General features: G+C 44.4%; 1 protein-coding gene across 1 annotated transcript in view; it reads left to right on the top strand.

Annotated features, from left to right (window-relative positions):
• The window catches only part of CD82 (CD82 molecule), a 173,640-nt gene extending 154,571 nt beyond the window's left edge, over nt 1-19,069 (top strand). The window contains exons 7-9 of the mRNA XM_086959611.1: nt 8,796-8,960; nt 9,565-9,648; nt 14,288-19,069. Of these exons, the coding sequence (XP_086815737.1) occupies nt 8,796-8,960; nt 9,565-9,648; nt 14,288-14,365 (327 nt within the window). The 3' untranslated portion in view covers nt 14,366-19,069. The remainder of the gene's footprint in view (nt 1-8,795; nt 8,961-9,564; nt 9,649-14,287) is intronic.
• Nucleotides 19,070-26,292: the final 7,223 nt, after the last annotated feature.

A 26,292-nucleotide genomic window follows, 5' to 3' on the forward strand; every position in this document is an offset into this window, starting at 1 on the left:
GCCAACAGATTCACGCACTGTCTACCAACAAGCACGCTGCGCTCCTCTGATGTGATGCTGGCTGTAGTGCCAAGAACCAGGAGCAAGAAATGTGGTGGCTGTTCCTTCTCAGTCCTCCCAGCCTCGAGCTGACACGCCCTCCCTCTCGAACTACGAGTCACCAGAGATGAGTGCTTTGAAAGGGAGCCTAAACATGTGGCTGTTCATCTGGCTTTTCTATAATCCGTTTACGTGACCTGTGGACATTGGACCTTCGTGCTAGTTCACCCATTGAGTGGCCGCGCGTTCTTCAAAATCCAAATAATAAATAAATATTGAATGATAGTAACAAAGCCTGTCCCAGTAGACCTCCCCGCCACTTCTCTCTTCAATCAATCAATCAATAATCTTTATTTGGATATAAAGTATCCATAAAAGCACAAAGCAGCATCTCACAGAGTTAATCAATTAAAACATTACATAAAAACATCATCTGGGTTAAAACATACAAAGGGACTTTTACAATATAAAAACAATTCAGTGGATCATCTTAAGATTCTCTCTTCAACTACGGCTGACGTGGACCAAAGATGTAAACAAAATATGAAGTTGGACAACCAAGTGCAGTAACCAGCTATGTGGACAAGGATCTTAAAAATATTGTAAATGGGCCTGCAAAGCTGCTTACATTAGCCAGCTTACTTAAAACCATCAGTTGCACTTTTATCTCACACCATTCTGTCAGCACAGCGCTAGGTGCTACGTCCCAGAGAACGATAACCTTACCTTGGGGGTCTTCACACACAACAGGGAGACACTTCCTGCTTAGCATCAAAAATCTAAAACACATTTCCAACCACATACCCTATAATGTGTAGCACGCTACCCATGTAGGCAAGTGCTTCAGTGCCCCACGTGGGGTAGTGAGGACTGTATAAATACTGCAGTGTTTACATGCACATGTGACCCACCACTCTGACATCTGAATGCAACCTGCAATTCAGAAATCTGATGGGTCCTGTCCTACTTTCACCATGACATTGTGTTAGCAAATGTGGCTGTAAATATACATGTGTTGCATACTCCTGCCATCTGGTGTTGGGCTTGAAAATTACAAGTTGTTTTCATTCAAAGGAGCTTCCAGTCACGTGTAAGAAATGGGATTACTGTTTGGGACCGGTGACTGACCAATTAATGTAATAATCACAACCCTTGTCAGCGTGAGCCCTCGACCGCCTGCTTGCTATGCACAGAACAGACAGTTTAAAATAGAGCAATATAAAATAATGTATTACTGTTGCATAGCCGTCTAATTTTCAGAATGTTTGCGTGACATTTCCATGATTTTTTTAAGGCCATCGCCTCTGCCAAATACAGTTGTCAAAAACTTAGGGGTGATAATTGACAAAGATCTTAACATGGATGAAAACATAGCTGCAACAAAAAGAGCCTGCTTCTATGTACTTAGCCTCCTTCGCAAGGTTTTTTATTTCCTACCTGCACCCACACGCAAAACCTTAGTTCATGCTCTGGTGCTCAGCCGCCTGGACTTCAGCAACGCTCTGCTGATCGCCGCCAAGGAATCCGCATTGCAATGTCTTCAGGTGGTTCAGAATACAGCCGCACGGCTGGTAACTAGTGCTCCCTACCGGGCCCCGTCACTTCCCCTACTGCGCATGCTTCACTGGCTGCCTGTTTGCAAAAGAATACATTTTAAAATCTGTTGAATTGTTTTTAAATGCATAAACCAGATGGCTCCTGCCTATCTGGCAGATAAACTAACGAAATACATACCACCTCGCCCCCTACGTTCTGAAGGAAAGGCCCTGCTCGTGGCCCTGCGCATAATGCAAGCCAGGTTGGGAGGAAAATCCTTCCAGCACCTAGCTCCCAAACTGTGGAGATTAGTCTCACTACTAATTACTTAGGCTTTAGAAAGAAACTCAAAACGCTACTCTTTTAATTTTGTTACCCATCCCAACAGCTGTCCTCAGCGCAGAGATACCCCATTCGGGGTGATTCAGGCACTTTATAAATGATGTAAATAAATAAAATAAAATGAAACACGAGAGGATGTTGCACAGCATGCATCTAAAATCACATAGTTGAAGGTGCTCTCATACGTGATAATGAACAAAAAACAGAGGCTTAGTTAAATAAGACAATTTGGTCAAGCAGGAAAGCAGGGAATGATCCCAGGTTTTCTTGTTTCGCTCTGGGCATCTCACATCAAAGTTTCTCTTCTCACATCATTTCACATCAAAGTTTAAAGCTTTCACTTTAATATCATTGACGTTTGAAATTAAATTAGTGCATAAGTGATGGGAAGAATCCACACTGTTTGGAAGTTTTATAGTGCAAAGCTTGGGATAAAAGGGTGCTTCATCGCTGCCACAGACTACATTACCCTTGTACGTTTTACGCAGTTTAAATAGCGGAACCTTGCCTATGGTAAAAACAGCGCTTCATAACTAATACAGACGCCAGGGCTTTAAGTGGGCCGGGTCTAAAGGAGTCTGAGCACCGGCAGTTTTTTTAAAGGGGCCTCGAAACGGGTCTCTATCGGGCTCTGTTTGGAGCCCTGGCACAGGCGGTCCTTTTTTTCCGGACTGCAGTGACACCAGTTTGCTGTCGCTGCAGTCCGGAAAAAAAAGTGCCAGGGTGCAAAACAGCCCGATTGAGACCAGTTTCGTGACAGCAGGCACATCGATGTGCGCTGCCCACACTACTCACTTCTCACTAGTGGACATCATGCCAGGTGAGCGTTGTGTGGGAAGGGAAATCCTTTAAAGAGTCATTTTCTCTCTGGATTTCCCTTCCCTTTCCGAAACGCAAGAGCAGCAACATTGTGGTAGGGTCACCAGGGCTTTAATTGGAAGCTTTTTCAATATTTTATGCAACAAGCCATAGTTGCAGCTTATTTATCTTATGCAACTAATAACCATTGACAAAGCCAATATTCCTGACTTCTTGTAGGTATGATGTTACTTGTTGTATCACATATCTGGAATGGATGTAATGACAGAAACAGCAACATACAAGTGGGGCTGCACACTATGCTAAACACAGATTTTTAGCATAAGTGATTTAAAGCCACGCCCATAATTACACTGGCCACGCCCCTTTGAGAGACCCCACAGTTTTTTCATCCCACTTAAAGCCCTGACAGACGCCATGTTTATTTGACAGTGGCTCGCCCGCCTGTACGAATAACAGCTCATTTAACCAGGCAGAGCTGAATCTCCGCGATCCCCATGACCATGCCGGTTCATGTGGCTGACAGTCGTATCGTGCAATTGGTGCCTGTCCTGGAAGCCGCATGGGGACCAGCAGCGCTGTGATATCCGTGGGCTCTAGGCCCACATGCTGAGGAAATGAACAGACACCAACACCGTAATCGTAGTTACTGCTAATGTCCACAAGTACTTGCACTCTGGCTCCTCTATAAGCGGGGCACCTAATTGGTAGCACCTGTGTTGTATTGGTGTAGGTGAGTGTGTGGGCCAGCCCTCAAGAGAGTGGGCAGCAAAGCATTCAACTGTGTCCAACAGGACACAACATTCCTCCCAAATCATGTGAAAAACAAAAAACAAAAAAAAAAGGCCAACCTATGGGAATGAATGGAAAAAGAAGTAAAAACAACGAAAAATCTCACAGTACAGGACAGCGGTGGAATAGTGCAGCTGGAAGCACCCGGGCATCTTGGCACGTGTCCATATTTTAACCAGCAGGCGCCACCTCCTATTCTAGGCACCACAGGAAGGGAATTGTAGAGGCATTAAAAACACTGCGCTGTGCCGTCTAACTACAGCAAAATGGGTCATGCGCCATATGACCTGTGCGAAAGCTATGAGCCAAACAAGATAAACAAGCTGGGCCCAGCTGGATTTATGGTAAATCCAAGACAACCACAGTCCTCTCTTCCACACTGGGCCTGGCTCACGCTCCGGCTGCCTGTGACGCACACACCAGAGCTATTGAGTTGGTCTCTAACGCTGCTGGGGCACAAGAGTTGCAACGCTTTGACCAATTAAGGGCATAACTAATGCGTGACATTACATGCCAGTGCGGTGATGCAGGAATAGGCATTAAAATGCGCAAGTTTAGTCCGCAATGCTTGGCAATTGGTAGGGTTGCTGTTGTGGGTACTGTATAAAGTCAAAATGCAAAACCATAAAATTCCCCATTTGAATAAAAAAAAAATAGAGTAACATTTAATAAACAAACAATGACAACAAAATTACAAAAATCCAATAAGAGGAACCAGAGAAATGAATCTTTAAGTTTTGAAGTACAAATGGTGCCACAAAGCATAAATGATAGTCAATAGTTACAGTAGACCGGGGCCTAGGAACAATTTGAGGTTGATCGTGATGGAGCGAGGTACGGATACACCAACTAGTTTTCTCCGGGTCATAGATATTACCTTTTGACTTAGTCTTTTAAATCCCAATCTACCACAGGAGTACTCTTCTATAGTCCCTCAGGACGTTAGGGGAAGCTCTTAGAGATTCACAGGGTATCTACCAGATGCCAACAGCAGTGTCCAGTCAAGGTACAGTTGCCACTGGTCAGCTGGATGCTTTCAGGAAAAAGCCTCCTGCATCTTGTTGTCTCCCTGGACCCACACAGAAGGGTAGTCACGTGCCTCTTGGTGTCTACGTCTTTGTCCTGAGTATAAGAGGGAGCAGGTACAGTCCTTTAGGACTCATCGCAGGTCACAGACAGCAGGTCCAGTCCTTTTCTGAGTGTCCGCAGATCTGCATAGTGTTCTGAAGTGGGTGCTTGGATGTGCCATATTCATGTCCTGAAACTAGCTAGGGGATAGAGTTGACTTCTGGGCACTCCCTAACCAATGGGGTAAAAGTTATTGTAGCAAACCCTATCCACATTTGCGGTAGTTCCTGTTTGCCTTACTGCAAACAGGTCCAAGATGCCATGTGTCATGACAGACGCCATGTGTCATGACAGACGCCATGTGTCATGACAAATGTCATGTCAGGATGGTAAAAATCTTCTGTTGCACTAAACTGGGGCGTCTTAGGGTGTAGTCAATGTACTATAGTAATCCTAGTATGCTTCCACATCGAACACTGAAATGTAGTTAGTTTGAGGCAGGCACTATAGCCACTATAAACCCAGAGACAGAAGTCTGGTAAGATGAAAGCAGTGTCCTCCAGCAACTAGACAGTGGATACGCAGTAATAGTCTTGGCATCCGGTTCTCTGCCTTTCAAGTGCCTCCAAATGTTGTATGTAACCCAGAGACAGAAGTCTGGTAGGACAAAAGCAGGAACCTGCAGCAACCAGACCGGGGATCCTCTTGAATAATGTTAGCATCCTGTTCTTTCCATTTAAAGTGTACCCCCAGCATTACATATAGCTCAACAGACTTCTGCTGTCAAAAGGAGTCCCACAGACCCCACCCTGCATATTCTGTGGAGTTCAGAGGACGCATCTCTGCCCTTTCAGAACAGCCCGTTTGCTCCTGGGAGGCATTTCACACCTATTTAAGACTGAGAGCAGGCTGAAAACTGGCAGAGGATTGTGCTAATTAGTATTTTTAAAGTTCAGACAAGTTCAGGTATTATCTACAAAAGTTACCTTTCCTTGATATTTATTAAAATGCTACTACACCATTGAGGTTTTTTTTCAATAACGATTAAAATAATGGTTTCATCACATTCTCAGATAGAGTATTAGTATTTGAATCTGTAGTCTAGCTTCCTACGTAGGGCATCTGGGCCTTCAACAGTAAAAATAACTTTTGGGTATCTGTAAATACATTACATTTCTACATGTCTTTCTTTTAAATACCATGCATCCTGCCTCCTGGGTTACAACGCCTACTTAAGGATGGCTTATTGATTTTTAAAAGGAAAGTTTTACCTATCAAAAAAGGGTTTAGTGCAACTTTTGTACTGTTATAGTCAGACAACATTGGTAGGCCTGAAGTAATGTTTGCACTGCCACTATAGTGGATGGCACAAAAAAAAGCACTAGTAGCACTAAACTTCCATGCCCTTGAGCACATTTTTCTACCATATACTAGAGAATTATTGGTAAGTTAACTATGCCAATTACGAGTATTCCAATTCAACGATTTTAAAAGGGGAAACAGAAGCAGCTTACCACCGGCCTGATTACAGCGGAGCGGGTGTTGGTGCAACAGTGTGATGTGAGTGATATACAGTAAAAAATACCTCTGGGGATGCTTACCTTTCTATTTTAATGTTGCCGGCCCAGGGTATTGATTAAAAATATGTGTAGAGCAACTACTGAAGGAATAATTTTCATAAGAGTTAGCTTATGTGTGGCGGTCTACATGTTTCAGCCCCCTCTGAGTGTTTAACGGGGCTTTCTACAGGACCAAGAGATGGAGAGTGAGTGGTGCAGGGTGATAGTTGCCACATGAAAAAAACAGTGTTTTCCCTACACACTCACTAAGGTGTGTGGTAAAGAAAAAAGGAAAAAGTGTTGGCGTACTTACGGACACATTTTTTTTATGTATTTCACTCATATCACACTGTTGCACCAACACCCGCTCCGCTGTAATCGGGCGTCGTAGCACAACCATGTGGCACTCTACCGCCTTGTTGGGACCCTGATGATGAAGCATGACACCAACCAGGTTGGTGTGTGAGGGGTCTTCTAATAGCACCTAATGGGGCCCAAATCCAGGCCACAGCTAGAAAATGAAGTTCCCAATCGGGCAAAACCTACTCACTCAACAGCAGGGCATAATCAGACACCCCGACTCCAGGCAGCTAAATCTAGCAATCTGAGGTCCTAGAATACGAATACTTGAACCTCCCATAGCAGTGTATGATTATATTGAGAGAAGCTTGTGGACCTACCACACAAGCATGCTACATTGCTAAGTGAAAGCATTTTGTCCAAATCGTTGGATTCCTTTAATGTGAATGTGCAGCATATCTGCTCCTACCTCTGATGTCCGCAGAAGGCAGGGCTAGAATATCGTTTTTAAGTCTTCACTTACCAGCTCTAGCTATATATATGAAAACAGGGACTTCTCAGCTCTTTTTAAAATTCCTGCAGTTAAAGCTTTAATTTAGGGTCTGAAAAGGTTCACAAACCTAGAGCACCACCACCAGCAGCTGTTTCAAACTTGAAAGTGGTTATCTCCAGGGAGATGGAACCACCTTGTGAACCTCTCCATTTATCGTTATTCCAGTTCCTTTCATGGAAGGTGACTTGTCTTGTAGTTGTAACTTCTCTAGGGTGTAATAGTGCATTACAGGCACTCACACTTTAATACTCATTCATTCAAGTACATAAGGATTGGGTAATCATTCATAATAATCCCAGGTTCTTGCATACAAAAGTCTCTCTTTTCCATTTGAATCAGTCTATTGAGCTGCCAGTTTTCTTCCCAAGTGCTGATTCTGTTCAGAGAGAGCCGTGCACACATTAGATGCTAAACTTGCACTCACGTATTATACCGATCAGACAAAGCCTATCAGTAAGACTACTCAACTCTGTTATGCAAAATCATACAAGGGTCGCCAATCTTCAAAGTAGGATTTGCAAGGTGGATTGTAAAATGTTACTCTAAGGCTAAGATGGTGCTCTCCAAACCACCTAGGGCACACTCTACACGTAAAAAGACGCCCTCCGTGCATTCTTAGCCTACATACCCTTAACTGATGTCTATAAGGTGCGCTAGCCACACCTGAAGGGAAACTGCTTTAAAGTTGATGCAGAGCTCGTGTCTCTGCAGTCACACATACTGTGAATGGAAAATATTACTTACCCTGTAAGCAGGTGTTCCTAGCGTATAGTGCTGTAGATTCACATACCCTCTCCCTGCTCAGAAGCTGGCAGAGATTCCACAATGTATTTTTTTATAATCCGCATACCTTATTTCTCTACCTACAATGCACAGAGCACATATACTTTCTCTTCTGCCCACTCACCTTACACCTACTGTGCAAAAATAAAATTCACGGTTGGAGTCACTACCCATGCGTATCCATTACTAGATGGCAGTGGTATACAAGGCATGCAAATCTACAGCACTACACATTACAAACAGATGCTCAGAGAGTAATTACCAATTTTCTTAGCTACACTCAAGACCTCAGCTCTCTGACCAATAGTACTATATAAGTGTTACCTTAAATATTTTAGACTATCCCTAGGAACCTACGCACCTCAGCAGCTCATCCTTCTGTCTGTCAGCTTCAGGTATTCACCCTCCGTCTTGTGTTATAATCTGGTCCTGTGTGCTGAGGACTAGTTCGTATCATTGGAAAATAATGTCTGCACGCTTCTAAGGGCACTGTGAATGCGAATGAAGTATTATGGTTAAACCAGGCAATAGCAACTCTTGCTGTTTACAGCAGAAATGTCAGAATTGTGTTATGAAGGGCTTTATTCCCAAAGTGAGATTTTATAGCATGACATAAGTACAAAATGTTTAAGATGATGGACTAGTTAGCTTAGGCGTTACATAGTGACATCACAGGAAGCTGTCAGATGTTTGTCATAAATCTGGCTTTTAAAGACATCTTTTCATCTCTTCCTCTTGTGGCCTCTTGCTAAATGAGCTACATGTCTCCACAGACGCTAACCATTACTTGAACCCTGCCCCGTAGTAAAAGTCACTTGAAAGTTCTAACTGCCCTCCGTTCGAACCCTCTTCAAACCCAGAGGTTGAATCTGGAGGACCCCCGGACATTACGCTTGCCCCCTTGAACCCATCATAATGTCCACCAAATGATTCTCCAATGAAAAGGTACCAGGTGGGCACAGAGACATGCAGTGAGAGGTCTAAATGTTCCCTTTCTCTTTCAGCTGAAATGCTGCGGCTGGACGGGCTCTCAGAACTGGACGGAGAACCATGTGATTGCCAACTCGAGTGGGACCAAGTACCCGTGCTCCTGCAGTTCTGTTGACATTGTAGAAGAGCATGGATTCTGCAATGCTGGCACCAATGGTACCTGGCCCGTGTACACCCATGTAAGTCTGCACTGTTTTGGGGGCCTTGTGAACAAGTAGTGGGGCTCGGCTCATGGGACACTAGTAAGCTGGTCCACCCCAGTGTGAGAGTTTTGTGATGGAGCATTTGAATCTTCTCGAAGAGAACCACTCTAGCAAATCCATTCCACCATGAGAGTCCTGTGTGGTGGGCATTGCAGGGTTATCTGCTCTAGCACAACCACACTTAGTCAGTACGTGCCAAGGTACATCTACAAATAATATGGCGTATGGCCCTCTTGGCAGAACCGGAGTAAAATGCAGTGACAAATAAGAGGGCAAGTGAGACAGCCTAAGAGTGGGATGAAAGACAGCCTGGATTGACTGCTTCAGAAGATGCCTTCTCACCCATTTTGTGTGTGTGGTGGGCTTGGTATTGAAGACCTCATTACCGGTGACAACAAAGCATATAGAACATGACCTTGGACCATCCTTGCTTCTGAGGTCAAGTAGACCCAGTACATAGGATGACATTTCTGTTCATTCCCTTCCCCTCCTTTAGGGTAAGAGTGTTGGGATGTAAGGTTTGCTGCTGTGGTACCACGTGTTGTAATTCATGCTTACTCTGTGTCTTGTCTCTGTACAGGGCTGCATGCAGCAGGTGCAGAATTGGCTGCAGGACAACATTGGCATCATTTTGGGAGTGTGCGTAGGAGTGGCAGTCATCGAGGTGAGTAGTGTCGGCGGTCCCTGGCACTGCCCTGCTAGTAGGAATCGGAGTGGCAATTATTGAGATGAGCTGCGTGTCCGAACGTATACTCTGTGAATGTAGGAAAGGGCACAGCGATGCTGTGCTCTTTGGGAGATGAGACCGAGCCTTGGGATACTCTGCAGGATGGTAAAATAGAGGCATGTGATACTCTACAGGTAGTAGGGTAGAGCCTCGAGGGACTCTATAGGATGGTAAGCTAGCGCTTCAGCATGCGTTGAGAGATGGCAGACCAGCGCCTTAGGGTACTCTGCAGGATGGGAAGAAGTGACCTCTGTACGTTGGTAGGCTCATGCCTTGGAATACTCCACAAGATGCTAGGATAGTACCAAGTACCCATAGTATGGTAGGGTAGAGCCTTTGGTCCTCTGTGCGATGGTAAGCCATTTCCCTAGGGTACTTAGCCGGATGGTACACTGGCACCTTAGGATATTCACTGGGATTGCAGGCTGGCATCTTTGGGTACTCTGCTGGATGGCTGGTTGGCACTTAGGTTACTCTGCAGGAAGGCAGGCTGGCACATTGGGGTCCTCAGTAGGATGGTAGAACAGAGCTTTGGGGTTTGCAGTGGGGCGGTAGAATAGAGCTTTGAGGTTTGTAGTGGGGTGATAGGATAGAGCTTTGGGGTTCACAGTGGTGCTGTAGGATGGAGCTTTGGGGTTCACAGTGGGGCTGTAGAATGGAGCTTTGGGGTACAAAGTGAGGCTGTAGTATAGAGCTTTGGGGTACTGGGTGGAAAAAGTTGACTAGCACCTTGGCGTACTCTGCAGGACAGTAGTATGGTGTCTTTGGGTACTCTGCTGGATGGTAGGATAAAGCTTTGTGGTTGTCTGAGAGGCGGTGTGCTAGTGCCTGCGATTACCATGCGGGCTGGTAATAAAGAGTCTTGGGGTACTCTGCAAGATGGTGAGATTGAGCAGTAGGGGTACTCTGTGGGCTCAGCTAGCGCCTTGAGCTACTGTGTGAAATGGTAAGCTAGTGCCTTTGGGTACTCTACAGGATGGGAGGATAGAGTTTTGTGGTACTCTGAGAGATGGTTCGTTAATGCGATACTGTGCAGAGTGGATGGTGCCTTGGGGTACTGCTCCGTTGAGAGCCTGGATACTGACTTGGGTTCTAGGTATAATAGCAGTATAGAGACTTGGGGTACTCTGGAGAGTACATGGTTCCTTGGGGTACTGCTCCGTTGAGAGCCTGGATACTGACTTGGGTTCTAGGTGCTACGGCAAAGCTTGTGGTGCCTTCTGTGCTGATAGAATGGAGGCTTTTCAGCATCACCAGATTATGGATTTTCATTCCTAGATTCCTCTTCCCCCCTCAAAAGTAGGCGTTTGATTGATATTGGTCGGCTCGTGAGCAGAGGAAGATGGGCTCTTCCATGTGTGTGTTTCTTTTTCAAAGGGAGGGGTGATTAATGATGGGCAACGCTTCCTTTGTGCTGGACTCAGGTGGTCCAGCTTTTCTACTTACCCCCAGGGATTTCAGTACATGGTGATCTGGTGTTTGCAAGGCTCCCACATCTCCTTTCTTCTAAGAAAATACCTGCGTTTAAAAAAGCTCTGAGCAAAATAATTGGCCTCCCCACTGGACACGAATGTTGTGAATTATCGGATGTTCAACAACACATATGCAACCTGTTCATTACAAATACAAGAACTGTCCAAAAATTTGATTTAGGAGTTAAATCCTTTGCAGTAACATGGTATGCCTCATGACATGAGCTGGGCATGGCTGGACCTAGACAACTAACCACCCATACTTGAAAAGGACTCTAAATGCTTGAGGATGGAGCAGACCAACAACCACAAACCTTAAAACTATGTACAAGAATGTACGAATCCGGTGCGGGACTAGTCACACATCTCATTTCAGATCTAACCAGTTAATCCTCTTGTTCTATTGATTATACTTAGAAACTCATTAGAGCTCAGAATCCTACCTAGCTCCTTGGCCTATCAAGATTTAAGGTATTACAGTTCTGAATTTCTACACACTGTTCGCTCTGCGAATATGACAAAGCTCTAAACCAGGATTCCGCGTGAGGGAGAAGTTGGTTGAGCGGGATTGTCCGCAGCAGCACCGGGTTATTTCTGGAGCTGCTTTAAAACCTATACACGCACCAACCCAGTGTCACAGGCTTTTCTGTAATCCAACATTAGGTGAGGCAATGATTCATAAAGGATTTTCCATCAATAAAATGTCCTTGATTTGCAGGGCGTCCGCGTGCACACATACTGCCTGCTCCCTTTATTGCATGAGGTGCAGTTGTATAAAAAAAACTATTTCACATGGAGATGCTGGTTACATGTGAAATGCGACCCTAATGAATATTTATAGAGTGCGACTTTAAATATAATTCATAATTAGGACCGTTCTTAGAGAGTGAACTCTATCCAGCTGAATGACTTCTAAGCACAAGTAGTTGTACCCTCAGACAGCAATGGAAATGAAGCCTTCAGTGCTCAGGCAAGACAGACAGATGTGCACTCAGTATACGTGTAACAGCTGCTTCCTGGTACATTGATAACATTCGTTAAACAGCGCGCTCTTCCCACCGGAGATGAACCTTTGAGAAGCTCTTGACCATACCAGAATGAGGTCCTCCTAGCTCACCCACTAGTCTTTCCAGGCCATCCGGAGCGGAGCTCTGTAAAACAATCTGAATTATTTGTTGCTGTAGCTTGATCGATATTAGTGCTAGAGCAATGCGTTCACGTGACCTATGGAGTCGCTTACGTCTTTGCGTTTGCGGACCAAGCTTCCACACAACATGTACCAACAGGATCCTTGTGTCCTCGGTGCTAGCTACTTTACTAAGAGACTCTCACTATTCTCCAGCAGGTAGTTTTTGTGCTGCTGATGACGCGCTGGCGGTGGGGCCTAAGACCAGGTGCAAGAGATGGCGCGGAGCATCCTTCTCTGCGCTGGCTGCTGCAGTCTGGCATGCACTGCTCTTGCATCTTCGTGCCACTGAGGAAGTGGTTCTTTGAAGCGCAGTTTACAGACCTGGATATTTAACTGTGCCTTCTAACCTGCTCCTCTGGAAGTAAGCAGTGGTTGTAGTATAGAGTAGCTGTGCGCTTTACAAGTGCTATTGATTTGATTTGATCTTTTAGCATTACATTTCATCCAATGGGAGGCTTAAATTCAGGTTTCTTTTCTTCCCTTTGGCTAGTTAGTCTCAGTAAGCATGACAGTGTATTGTGATAATGATCGCTCTAAACCAATGCAGACATATTCAGTGCTGCCCATTGTTTCATTACCTACCTCTTCATGAAAGTTAAGCGAGACCGAGACATTGTAATTGTAATGAGGTTTGGGGCTCGCTCTGCCTTGCTGGCCAAAGCTTTACAAAATTCTCTCTACAGAATGTTCTTTCTTACAGAGTAAACCCTGTTCTATCTCAACCAATAACTTCTTAGCTACATATTTACTTTGCTCTTCTTTTTACTACAGACAATCAAATATTTCAGTCTAGTAGATTCCTTTGTTTTTGCAATAAATATGTCCCAGTTTGAATAATAGGAATTGCTTTCACAGCCGTGTGATATAACCGATACATTACTGTTAATATGTCAAATATTCCCATTTTGCCAGAGGTCCAGTAGCGCGTAGGTATGAATGGATAAGACTCAATGTTCAGCTACGTAAATTAGTGTTGTTACATATCCCAACATTGAACCTAACAAGGGTATGTACTAACCCCCCGCTGTTTGATTTTCTTACCAAAGGAGGCCAATGTAATTTAATGTTTATTTGGTTCTCGTTCACCAAGATTAAAGCTGTTCACAGTGTTTACATAAAATATGCCAATGGTCAGAAGCTGATTACATGTTCTTCTCACATTAAATAACATTATTTGTAGATTGAAAATTAAATGGATTAAATAGTTGCAAAATTATCCTTTATCAATCTGGTCAGAAGATTCAGTTTAAATAGTTACTAATAGACCACTTCAAAGAATCAATCAACCCTTATCGCGTACAGACATTGTTCTGAAGACATTATTCCGAGCAGTCATATGAATCGAATACACGTGACTTGGCAACATTATTAAACTAGCCCACCCTACAGAAGGCTGCTAGCAGAATGGAGAGAAACAAACCTTATTGATTGGGTCACGGCTTCCCAGCCTCCTCTAAAAGCAACCCGCTTGGAAAATGCCCGGCCATGACAATGCCCAGTCCGACCAAAGCAACACAGTTCTGCATCAACCCATCCCCAGTGTTATGATTGGAAACACCAGTGCTGCCTTATGTAAATGGAATTAATGATTATATACTCGTGCAAAGACTAGCAGTGTGAGCCATATTTTAATAGAGCAGAGTAGGCCCTTGGATTGGCTAGGCACCTTTTTGTATTCAGTGTGTACTGTGATTATAGTAGAGATTTCTACACTGTGGGAAATTGAGACTGTGATGTCTTACTAGCCCCAGGCCAGGTAAGGCCAGAGATGTGTGTTTATACTGTGCCTCTCCTGGACTATCAATATGTTCCTTCTCTCTGTCTTGTCCCCGCTAAACCTTCCCTCACTTTTTCAAAACTCCTCCTCTTGTACATTCCCATGCCTCACGACCCGTGTACCCCCCTCTCGTTTCAGCTGATGGGCATGGTTCTCTCCATCTGCCTGTGCCGAAGTGTCCACAACGAAGACTACACGAAGGTCCCCAAATACTGAGAAAAGATGACCGCCGACAGGACTCTGCATCGAAAGGAACATCAGCAAGCGACTGTGAGTGATGGACAGTGACTGACGTATATTGGCAACACTTCGTACGCCACCCACCCGAACCCGGAACTGTTAACTGAATGTGTGCATTCCAATCAGCCAAGCATGCACACCTCATGCCAGCCTACCAGGCACGATTCCAGCTGGATGAGGGTACTGGACCCATATGATAGACTGGGAGGGTGAGCTTACTCTTCCCCCTGAAAATATGCGTCCCACTCAAAGCGAGTGAATCGCGTACAGCCTGTATTTGCACCTTTTGGATAGAATGTGTAAAAAGAACCACGCGTTGTTAATGATTCCTGCTGGCAATTGATCTTGAATTTATGGATTGTACTAATGTGGGTGCTTTGTCTTTTTTTGTATATGATTTATAGAGCTTTTGCAAGGAACGTTAATGGGGCTGTGTCCTGCTTCCTCCTGCATAAGAACTGACCCCTGTTTGCAGGGGTTCCTCATAAACTTTTGACTTTCATTATCATGACCATGTCAAGGCCATGAAACAGGTACCTTTTCAAAGGCTCGATGTCGCGCTGGCACACAGTTCTCTGAGTGCGTGCACATGTGCTGTTCATTCAAAGCCTTTCTTCACAGGCTAACGCTACCCAAAATATTTTGTTGTGTTTGTGTAGAGTTTGCACCCTGGGACAGTCGTAGTAAACCACATCATATGCTGAGTGTTCAACTGCGTGCATGTCTTGCGCTATCGCTAACCGCGGAGACTAGATTCATACAGCCTTTGAGGGAACCCAGAGTGTGACCTCTATCACTTTACACTAGATTAACCTACAGCTGGTTCACCAGGCTTGGTGGCACCACCACCAACACTGGATTCGCTAGTCTGCAATGACTTATGATGGGACTGTCCTGCCATTGGACACAAGGTTCTGTGGACATCCAATCACGGATCATTGATCTGAGGCTCACGAGCGGACCTGTTTCGAACCCAGGCGCCCCTTGTCTGCTGCCTCAGATTAATGACCCCTAGGTGCTTGGTCACCCCTACAATCTGGAGCTTGCTTCACGTTTGTGCAATGACTTGGCATTGTTCAACTTTATTTCCAATATTTTATTTAATGTAAATAACGGGTCCCACCATGTTTGAAGGGGGTGATCTTTGATGGATTGTGCTCAATTCCATGTCATGCACTCCGAGACCTGGACTCTAAACCTCAGAGGAAGGATCTCAGCAGCCTTTCTCTCTGTGTATCTTGTCCCCTGAGGTGGGCTGCACCAAGAGGACCTGGTTCTTCACACAGAGTGGCCCATAATGCCCCACCGGAGACACCCATTCAGGGTGCAGTTCTGCATTGTGCCCAAAGGTGCTTCTGATCCAGGGAAAGAAGGCAGAGAGAGGTCTACAGGACAACCTGCTGCTCCAGTCGACACAGGAAGTGTACAAAACATGTCCAGGAGGAGCCCAAAGCTTGCCGCAGATGTCGGCTAGCAGTAATGCCTTGCCCAAGTGTAGGGACTTCCTAGACTGCTAAGTACCTATACTAGAGTCGGCTAGGAAGAGGGTGGGATCCTGAGAGCATGTGGTGGGTTTACCCTGCACAAAAATATACAGGTGACCACTCTCTGGGGTGGGGAGGAGTGAACTGTGGACTGCTATGGATGGTACCAGGGAGCTAAGCCTTTCTTATTGATTCCAGGGCGGGAGGGTAGCAGGGCCGCTTTCATATGCAAATACGTCTGTTGTGTTGTGGAGCGGACACACTGCTGAAATGAGCTACTCGGAGAGGTAGGAGGAGGTACCATTGGGTTTGCTACCCTAGTGCAAGTCAAAGGTGGGTGTGGCAGAAGAGAACGCCAAGCTGTTGAAAAGATCAAACCCGATGTGACGGTCAGCTGTAGTGATTGTTTTTTTGGCCAGCAGGGCAACAAAACTGTGTCAGAGAGAGACAACCCTTAAAAGAAAATCAGAAAAGCAAATGAAAATGATGAAACCTGGAGCAGAACTTTGAGGCGAACAGTCCTAAAGAAAAATTGGGTGTTTTACCCAACATTTTGATACCACTATGCGGCCTATAGAGTTGTGAAAGAGATAAGAAATCAGGAGGGGGAGAGATGTGTGTATTTTCTGGTAGACCTACTCCACTCAAAGGCAGTGGGGGTATAGAGCCAGATGAAAATATGCTCATGTGATCTTCCCTTCCACCCCAAATTCATTCACCCTCTTCCCCCACCCCAACCCAAAACTCAGCAGGGCATCGGACATACAATCTTGCACTGGTGCATAAAGTGGTAAATCCATTTTGCTTTGTTTTGCTGCCGGCGTTAAGACAAATGCAGTAAAAGATTTCCTTCCAGTCCATATAATGGCAGAAATGTAGGAAGGAGATTGTGGGGTCCCTTCTGGAGAAATTAATGAGGTCCGCTAGAGCAGGGATTCAGTACTACAGCGCAAAGGTAAAACTCAGTGCTATGCGCATAGTCGAACTTGAGGAACAAACTTTTACAACCTCAATGGTTCCCTTTTACACAGCCGAGCTGTTCGTAATTTAATGAGATTTGTTCTCACTCTACAGAATCAACAGTTTCCGTTCTGCTGCCATTAAAATTCCTTTATTTACACCTACTGCACCTGAACATACTGCATGGCATAAACCCTCTGAGAAATCGCAATATATTACTATTGAGTCTGGGAAGGGGCGTCCAACGTACTCCACGCACCAGCTCTTCTCCGCATCCACAATCCACACTGGTGACCGCAGACCATATTTCACTAGACGCGTGCACATAGATCACTTTCATTACTGAAAAATCATTTATATATGTACAATAGTGATATTAACACATCCTAGGCAGTGCATAGTCTAAAACATGTAAGAAGCTGATTAAACACTACATGTGTAGGGTTTGATTGCTACATATGTCATAAAGGAATAGATTTTTTTCTTCAAACTTCATCTGTCTTTCATATATTTTATATGTGGACTAAAATGCAGGTCAATTTATCAAAAATAGTGTGGGGTCACTTTGCTCCATGTTTTGCCCTGGTGTCCTACACAAGCAGCAACATAGGAGCGCAAGAATGAGCCTTTTTGGACACCGGGCAAAGATTCTGTACTATTGCCCCAGGTGCCTTATTTCCATCACATAGCTGCAGGGAGTGGGGAATAGGGAATACTAGTCTGTGAATGCAGGGTACCACGCTTAGTGCTAGAGCCCTTACTACCCTATGACATGACATGATCTGAACATATATAGATATATTTGAATTAATTCCTTTCCTGGACCTGTAGGTATTGCATTCCTAGACGTCAAGGTACACTGTCTGCCCATTCTGCTTCCCCTGGGGAGGCAGAAGGGACGAAGAGGGTGTTTGGGGATGGGAATGTGGAATTGATCACGAGACCTGTCGGTAATCACAGATTTGTAGGTAATTGTCTGTGAGACCACAATTATCTTAGATTATTTAGTTTTAAGAATGATGTGTAATCCTAGAGTCACAAAGTGCCCGACTGTGAGCGCTTCCGTATATTGACTCTTCAGGAGGTGATCCGCTTTGAGACGGCGGTAGCAGCATGGACCCAGGTAGCATGACTGTTGGGGCATCACCAGGTAAGGGGAGGAGAGCCAGGGAGACAGTCGAGTCAGAAGGTTCGAAGTGGTGAGACAGTTGGAAGGTTGTGGAGTCATTCCCTGATCAGTAGGGAAAGGCTGTGAGAGACATTCCCAAATCAGTAGGCGAGAGATGGTGAGACAGCCGAGCGGATCAGAAGATATGTGAGACTGTTGAAAGGTTGTAAGAGACATTCTCAGATCAGTAGGCGAGAGGTGGTGAGAAAGCTGAGTGGATCAGAAGATATGTGATACCAGTGGGATATATTCAGGAGATGAGAAGTTGTGATCCTGCTATAAGATTCCTAGATCCAATGTTAAGAAAATTGCTTGTGGTCTCTCCCCTTCTAACGGTTACTTTTGCCCCATAATTTTAGTGTCCGCATTGTTTAGAATTTCACCAGTACACAGAGATTACACATCGATTAGAAATATATATATATTTTTTTAATTTTTAAGCTTATCTAAATATTGTCTTAGTTGATTTTACGTTCTCGAAAAATGGGATGTAAAATTGTATCACTAAATGTTCTAAGAACATGAATTTGTGACCACGTACAGAGTAAAAAAAGAAATGAAATTATGCTGAATTCATAAACTAGGTTTCACATTACTGGGGTACTCTCAATTTTCGTGTGAATTTTAACCAACTTTGTAAATTAATTTTCGCTTAATGCCCCATTTTTTCTGTCAGTGGGTATCCCACAAAGTGCCTGTTTTCTTTTCCCACCACAATAGTACACAGGGGAATACATTTTTACATTTTATGTGTAATTGTGTTTTTACAGCGTCCTCACAGGTTGTATAGATTTGTGTATGCATCTCTTTCAATTAAATGATGCCATTTGTAAGTTGTGCTCCTATCCGATTAATTGCTATGTTATCTGTGAGAATGTCTTTAATTTTTTCTCATTTAGCATAGCTATACTACTTAAATGTATTTTTATTTTTGTGGTTAGTTTTATTTTTGTGCTGTTATGAGCAAGCTTTTTTTCTGAACTGTGTGTACACTGATAGAAAAGATAAGTTCTGTAAATTGTATTGGTGAAAATATCTTCGAATAAAAAAGATTTTCTAAAAAAAAAAGTTTCTATTTTTCTTTCACAGTGAGACGTATCTAGTGTCTGGATGAACTTTTGAACCATACTCTTTTCTTGTTGTTCACTGGCTGATTAAAAGTACATCTTTATGTTGGGTGTTATATCACACAGCATGCATTATCTTTTATGTATGTATTTAAAGTTGCTTTATTTTTTGTGGTGTCAATGCTGGTATTTTGGGAGTCGTGCCGTCTGGTGGCTTGCGGTTGGTCAGCATGCTGGCTTGGATATGACTTGGTTACTCTGTGGGACACTGGAACAACATCTCAGGCTAAAGACACAATCCCTCTCTGTAGGTGCCACATATACAATTAACCCCTCCCGATGCTGATGACGGAACCGCTCCGTCATCCGCCACGGTCGCGCTGTGCTGATGACGGAGCAGTTCCATCACGGCACGCTCGGCACGCCTGTGCGGCGCGTGATCCGCGCCTGCGCTGAGCGTTCTATTGAGCGGGCAGGCCGTGATGGAACTGCTCCGTCATGAGCACAGAGCAACCGACGCTGGTGACGGAGCGGTTCCGTCACCAGCATGCGCCCGCACCTCGGCCGCCCTCCCCCCTTAGCACTACGGCGGAATAGCCGCCGCAGTGAAGGGGTTAAAACCTAAAGGTCCTACAGCATCCTTGGACTGGAAGCAACTACGTATTTCAGGCTATCATTCTCGAGAGCCTTACAAACCCTTTCGATCAGAAGTCTGGCCTCGTAGTTGTCCGTCATTGCACCAAAAATTGATCCAGAGTCGAAGGATCTGACCAGAAGGTATGTGGTAGGTGATTCATCTCAGGTGAAAAGTATGCCAGAAAACAATGATAGGAAAAGAATAGTTTGAGAAAGACAAAGTAAAGGATCAGCCTTAAGTAACAAAGGATACATTTTGGGGTCAGAATTTGGATTACAACTAAGAAAAGTCCTTCAAGTAAGGTTATGGTAAGGAATAGGTCATGGGCTATGCTAGGCTTGGAGTAAGGTGTCGTAAGTAGGCGAAGATAATGGTTTTGGAGCAGGTGAGTTATTTTGCTTCTGGGTAAGGTTAGGGGGTTGTCAAAGTGACTGTGAAGGTATGAGCTTGGATTATGGCTTGAAAAACAGTCTGAGAAAGATCATGGAAGTCTCTGGAGTCTGAATCTTCAAGGACGCATCAATGCCACAAGTCGTGTGCACCGCCAACTCTGATTTCTCAGAAATATGAAACCCTTTATTTTAGAATCGGATTTTAAAAACTTTGGTCCAACCCCTTGCTGTCTCTGTAATTGACTATGGTCATGGGCGACTCGCTGAAATACACCTGGCTCCGATGAAGACAAAAGTCCGTGCTACAGGGAGTTTGATCTCCAGAGTGAGATTTATTTATTTATAAAGTTTTATATAGTGCGTACTAGATCCCGAAGGATATCAGAGCGCTTTACAAAAGGGTGCAAAAATACGTCATCACTTCACTCCGGTGCTTATCATGCTCTGCTGGCGTATACAAAGTTAAATGCATCACACACAGGCCCTTGGACTGTGCTTTTCCCAAAAACCCTGGCTCAAAAACTCCCTGTATCTGGGATAATCATTTACCTTGTAGTGCGGAATTTGTACTTCTAAAACCAAACAGATAAAAAAAAAAAAAAAATCTCTTGATCCTTCTCTGTACCTGCAACCAGAATATGGTCCCTCCAAGATGTGCAAAACCCCTAGTGTGATGCTCTAAAAAACATGGATCTCTTACTGATCGAGAAATGCTAGCAAATACACTTCTTATTCCCTGGTTTTTAAATAGTCTGATTTGCCTCCTTCTTGTTGTAGTAGAGGCGTGATATACTAGCTACTAAGCACTCAACGTGCACATGAATAATTAAAAATCCTCCTAACAATGTTTGGTAAAGTGCACAAATAGCCATAAGTCTAGTAAGCTCTATATGAATCTGCAAATAAATAGAATAAATATCTAAATGTTGGATGAGAATTATTTTGTAGCCTAAGTTTAGGATTGAAGTTTAGGGTCGGGTAACAGATTTGTCTCTAAAGGGCTGTATGATAGAGCCACGAAAGGCTAAACCATGCATGCGTACACATCATAGCCCAAACTGCGAATGCATCTGACCCACGCATTCATTTACCACGCATGCCTTTACCACACATTTTTGTGGTAAAGGCAAGATTGGTATAGGGAGGTGTAGCAAGGATCACAGCCAATGCAACTTTCCCCTATCCCTAAATAACCCAACCCCCTGAGTCCTAAGAAGGACCCAGATCCCACTCTGAGCCCTAATAACAAACACAACCAACTGCCGAGCCCTAAAAACTTCTCCAACACCGAGCCCTAAAAACTACCCTGACCCCACCTAAGCCCTAACAACTACCTCGACCCCCTGAGCCCTAAAAAGTACCCCAACCCCACCCTGAGTTCTAAGTAAAACCCTGACCCCCCAAAACCTAAAAGGTACCACAGACCCTAAGCCCTAAAAGCAACCAAAAAGCCCGTCCCCCGGCCCTAAAAACAACTCCGCCCCAGCCCTGAAATTAACCCCAACTTTAATGTTGAACCCTAAAAATTACCCCCAAACATTAAAAACTACCCCGACCCACACTTACCTCACTGCATCCTCTCCTGATCCTGGGTCTGCCCATCTTCGCATCTAGCCCTCGCAAATGCCTAACCGCACATATGTGTGGTTAAGACAAGCGTTTACCTGAGAACGGCATGCGTGACTCCGCCCACCTTGTTCAGGCCATTCCCCCTCTAAAGCAGTGGTTTCCAAACTTGTTAGAACCATGACCCGCTTTTTAATACATCAAACGTTTGTGAGCCCCCTGCCTTTAATGGACATGAGGAGTGGTGATATTTGAATGTAACTACAGCATCGTGTTGTAGCTCATTGCCATTTATAGACAGCGTATCTTTAACTGAAATGGCCGCTAGCTGTGCCCAGACATACAGGTTTTATAATAAAACTATGTAGCATGCAGCTCTCAAATGACTATCTGCAGAAATGGGCTTGCTGTGAATATTTATCATTTGTGCTTCACCAATTAAAGTGCCTTTGTTTTGAGACAATTTTACCTCTGTTTCCCGCACAACTCCGAATTATTATTTTTTAGGCCTCGCCAACGCAGCGCACCAGCACTGTTTGGAGTGACCTCTTGCAATCTCTCTGGGCTTTTGTTGAAACTCGGGCTTGTTCTGCCCTGTTTCCAATCAGTCCTCGTACATGTACAGCATTTACCTTGCGGGAGCGAGAAGCGGCGCCATTTGTTTGAAATTATAGTGCCTGCCGTTGCTCGCTCCCGCAAGGTAAATGCTGTACATGCTCCTGTGGGGGCCCGCTTGTCTTTAAGCGCTTATTTTAGTCCCACTCACTGCCGCGCTGCAGTTGTCGGCAATCACCGCGTGGCACGCACCAGCGTCTAGAGTGTGTCCGCGTTTCTCCCGTGGTGAAATGACCGTAAATCCATAAGGATGTGGTGGCATATAGTCCACCGTTGCTCGTAGCAGTGCCAAGCTACTGCTGGCCATCTGCAACTAAAGCGTAGTCATAGGTACCCACAGTTGCCAACCACAGGCTCACCAAGGATGGTTCACATGGACAACCCCGCCAGTCAGCACGCCGTCCTTACGTAGGAAAATATGCTTCTTGCAAAAGAGCGTCTTAAAAATAGACTCCGCGCATACCTAAGCTCTTGGGAAACCGCTGCCTCCGCAAACATTTTGTACTATTCATAATCTGTGCTTAATTTAAATCGCTAACTATTATTTACCAAACACAAGAGGTGCACATACCAACCTATAACACCCTGTCCTGTTCTTTATCGCAACAGGCAGCTATAAACAAGCGCAGCAGGGCCTTTTAGACAATGAACGAATGTCGCTGAAAATGAACTGAGCAAGTGCAGAAAGCCCGTTGGCAGCCTAGAGCTGCCCTGTGGCATGACTGCAGTGCTTACGACTGACACATCCCAGACATGCGGGCAGGGCAAGCTTGTGCATGCGCAGACGGCAGACCGTCCATCGTGCCGTCCCGAAGACGAGACCGCATTAGTTTCAAGGTTATAAATAGGAAGGTGGAAAAACAGTGTCTTCTAGCCACAGAAAGGAAGTCACTTACTCACTCAACTTTTACCGCAAGTCCACTCGCAGACGTGAACAGTTGGAAGTCCGGTCTATCTACTAAATAGGTGGCTCGTATGGGACACGATGGTAGAGGAATACAAGAGACCTCTCCAAGAGGAGCCCAAATGGCTACTGCAATTCATCCCAAAAGGTCTTGAACAGCACCCACGGAACATCAGGCCTATTGATGTATAAAAAGATGGTGTGTGGTCTGAATGCTTACTAAATTATATTTTATAAACCTGGATAAACAGTAAAAATGAGAATCACAACAGATGTAAATAAAAATGTGCAGCTTGTGCCACAGGCTCAGAAAAAAAATTAAACACAGGATTTTGAAAGCACAAAAGTCTCATCAACACCTATTTTGTACGAGATAACCGCAGTTTTGGCGATACTTTGCAATGTTGGCACACATGACAGCCACAGATGAGGGTAAAATACTTCTTACATTTACTTGTAGTGCTGGGAATTAAGGTATGTCATGTAAAGGCGCGGTAAACAAGACCATTCTCACTAACTGGCCCCGGCAAAATACACTTCGCAAACAAACTTTGTTTCAGTTGTATTTACAAGGTAGACAAAAACAATCTGAGTCAGTAACTTTAATGTGGCTGATCCTTGAAAATGGTCTCTAGAGCAGGGGTGTCCGACCCTTGCGGTAGGTAGCTCTAGCTACTTGTGTTCAATTAAAATCATTCTAAGCTACTATTATTAGAGTTGGAATAGTGGCATATCAGACAAGATTACATTAGTGTCCATCAGCCATCACTGCAATGCATCAGGCACCGATACCAGCATCAATGTAATACAAAAAAAAGTCTTTGTCACTGTGGAATTTTATTTTATTTATTTTATATTCTTATATAGCGCCTGAATAGACCCCCGAAGGGGTATCTCCGCGCTTTGCCAGTAAGAACATAACTCCACATGGTCCCTAGTCAGAGAGGATGGTGCAATTTATCAGGGAAAGATCAGTTGCTGGAAAATAGGTGTGTTTTTAAGATCTTTCGGAAAGTCAGATGGCTGGTGAGTGATCTCACCTCGAGAGGTAGAGAATTCCAGAGCCTTGGTCCAATGTGGGAATGCCTCCACATTGGTAATAACAGCTAAAGAAGCAATGTCCCGGACTCCATGAAAAAAACACTAGTAAAAGCCCATTACCACAAGCATTGGCATAGCCAATAGGTCTTGCCTTTGGGACCTTATAAGTGTTTAGCCATGCAACAGTTGATGTTGTTGCACCAAGGATATTGTGCTGCTTAACTAAATACTCATAAGATCCCAAAAGCGAGACCTATTGGCTATGCCAATGCTTGTTTTAATTGCTTGTTTTTTCTTTCATAACCAGTGAATGCATGTATTTACATTTTTTTGTTTAAAAAAATGTATTTACTTTTTTTTGTTTAAAAAAATGTACATCCTGGAAGTGTTACATGATTCACCTCAAGACCTTCTCTTCACTTTGCAGTCAGTGAAAGAATAGTAAACACCAATCCCAGATTAAAAGAATAACAGCAACTTGTCAGCAGACACAACCTAACATTTGCTCTGTTGTTGTAGCGCAGCAAATGTGACAAGATAAACGCAGAATTGGACGTCATCTTTATGTATTGGTCAGACTTTTCTGACTCACCAAAAATCGGACCGCGAGCCACAGATTGGGAAACACTGTTCTAGAGAGAAAGCAAAGCAACGAAGTTAAATTAAGGATTAATGACCCTACAGTACAATAAAGAATATTAATATTTAAATGTACTGAAAAAATTGACGGTATGTAAACTATACATTTTCTAAGTAAAAGGTATTTTACTATACGTTGTCTTGTGTTTTTAAACCTATATGAAGCTAGGCTCAACTTGTTGTGATACATTGTAGCACCCACATAAATGCCAACATAGGCTACAATTCTGCAGTTCCAATTTAGCTCCAACAACCGAAATCTGACCTAGGTTTCGAACAGTTCTTTGAATAAGCGAGTTCACTAGAGCTTCGAGCATTTCGAGCAGAACTAAAACAGACAACAGACCAGGTACCCACAATGCCAGTCTCCCCATCATTCACAGTTCTTCCTATGCTCCCGCGGGCATTGTTCTCAAACTTGGGATGACCCTCAGGCAGCTGGTCAGATGTGGGAGAGGATGATGATGTAGATGCAGTATTTGTGAGTTTTGCTAGTCGAGAAAGTTTGTGTTCTTACCCCTTTGTGTCATCTCCACTGGACCACAGCTCTCCTTGTAAAGTGGATACCACCATGATGTGGCCATGGAAGCCAGGAGGCAGAAGAGGGCTTGCACGCAGTGGATCAATCAATTTCTGCCCAAGCTCAAAAAAATGTTAAAGTCGGGAGAAGAAAACGTCTAGAACACGGTCACGTCCAGGGCAGTCACCCTATATGTATTTAGTAAACCCCTGGACAGCTGATGTAGGTACCATGCTTGACAATAACTCTATTGGTCACTAATGTCAGGCCCTGCTCGCAGGCACAGGAGTGAGTCCAGCGAGGGTCCAGTGATGGTAACAGCAAGCGCGTGTAGTGTTGACTCTTCACGTCAAATGATGACCAGGATTTACTCACTGCAAGCCCAGTCAGCACCAGCATCAAACTTTCTGGAACATTCTTAGGTGATTAAGCATCAACATTCCATGAGAGGTGGACGAGGAATGCCATGACGTGCTACTGTGCTAAAATGTACTTCACTACAGGTCGCGAACAAAGACGAGTGGTGGAACTCGTACAGTATCTTGAAAGATGCGGCGCTCATGACCATTGCCTGCGGGTGACCCTTACAAGGGATGCATCCTTGGCAGGGTGTGGCGCTTGAAGGAACAATCTCACTGTAGCGTAGATAGACCTCAGTCGAGGCCCACTCGCACATTGTACTGTATTACAATCTGTATGTAGTGCTAACTGCCCTTGTAAGGCGCTGTAGCTCTTGCCTACTGCTCCATAAAGGCATTAACGCTCTTGCCTATATGGTAGCATGCTACACTGTGTAGGGTGTTTAAGGTGGAAGTGTGTTATCCTTGTTTTGGTATCAGTTTCTGGGAATTATAGGTAATGGAGTTAATGCTCACAGCATTCTTGAAATACCTCATATTCAAAATAGTCT

Source organism: Lissotriton vulgaris, chromosome 2_2, assembly GCF_964263255.1.
Source record: "Lissotriton vulgaris chromosome 2_2, aLisVul1.2, whole genome shotgun sequence".
In the NCBI taxonomy this organism is placed as follows: Eukaryota; Metazoa; Chordata; class Amphibia; order Caudata; family Salamandridae; genus Lissotriton; species Lissotriton vulgaris.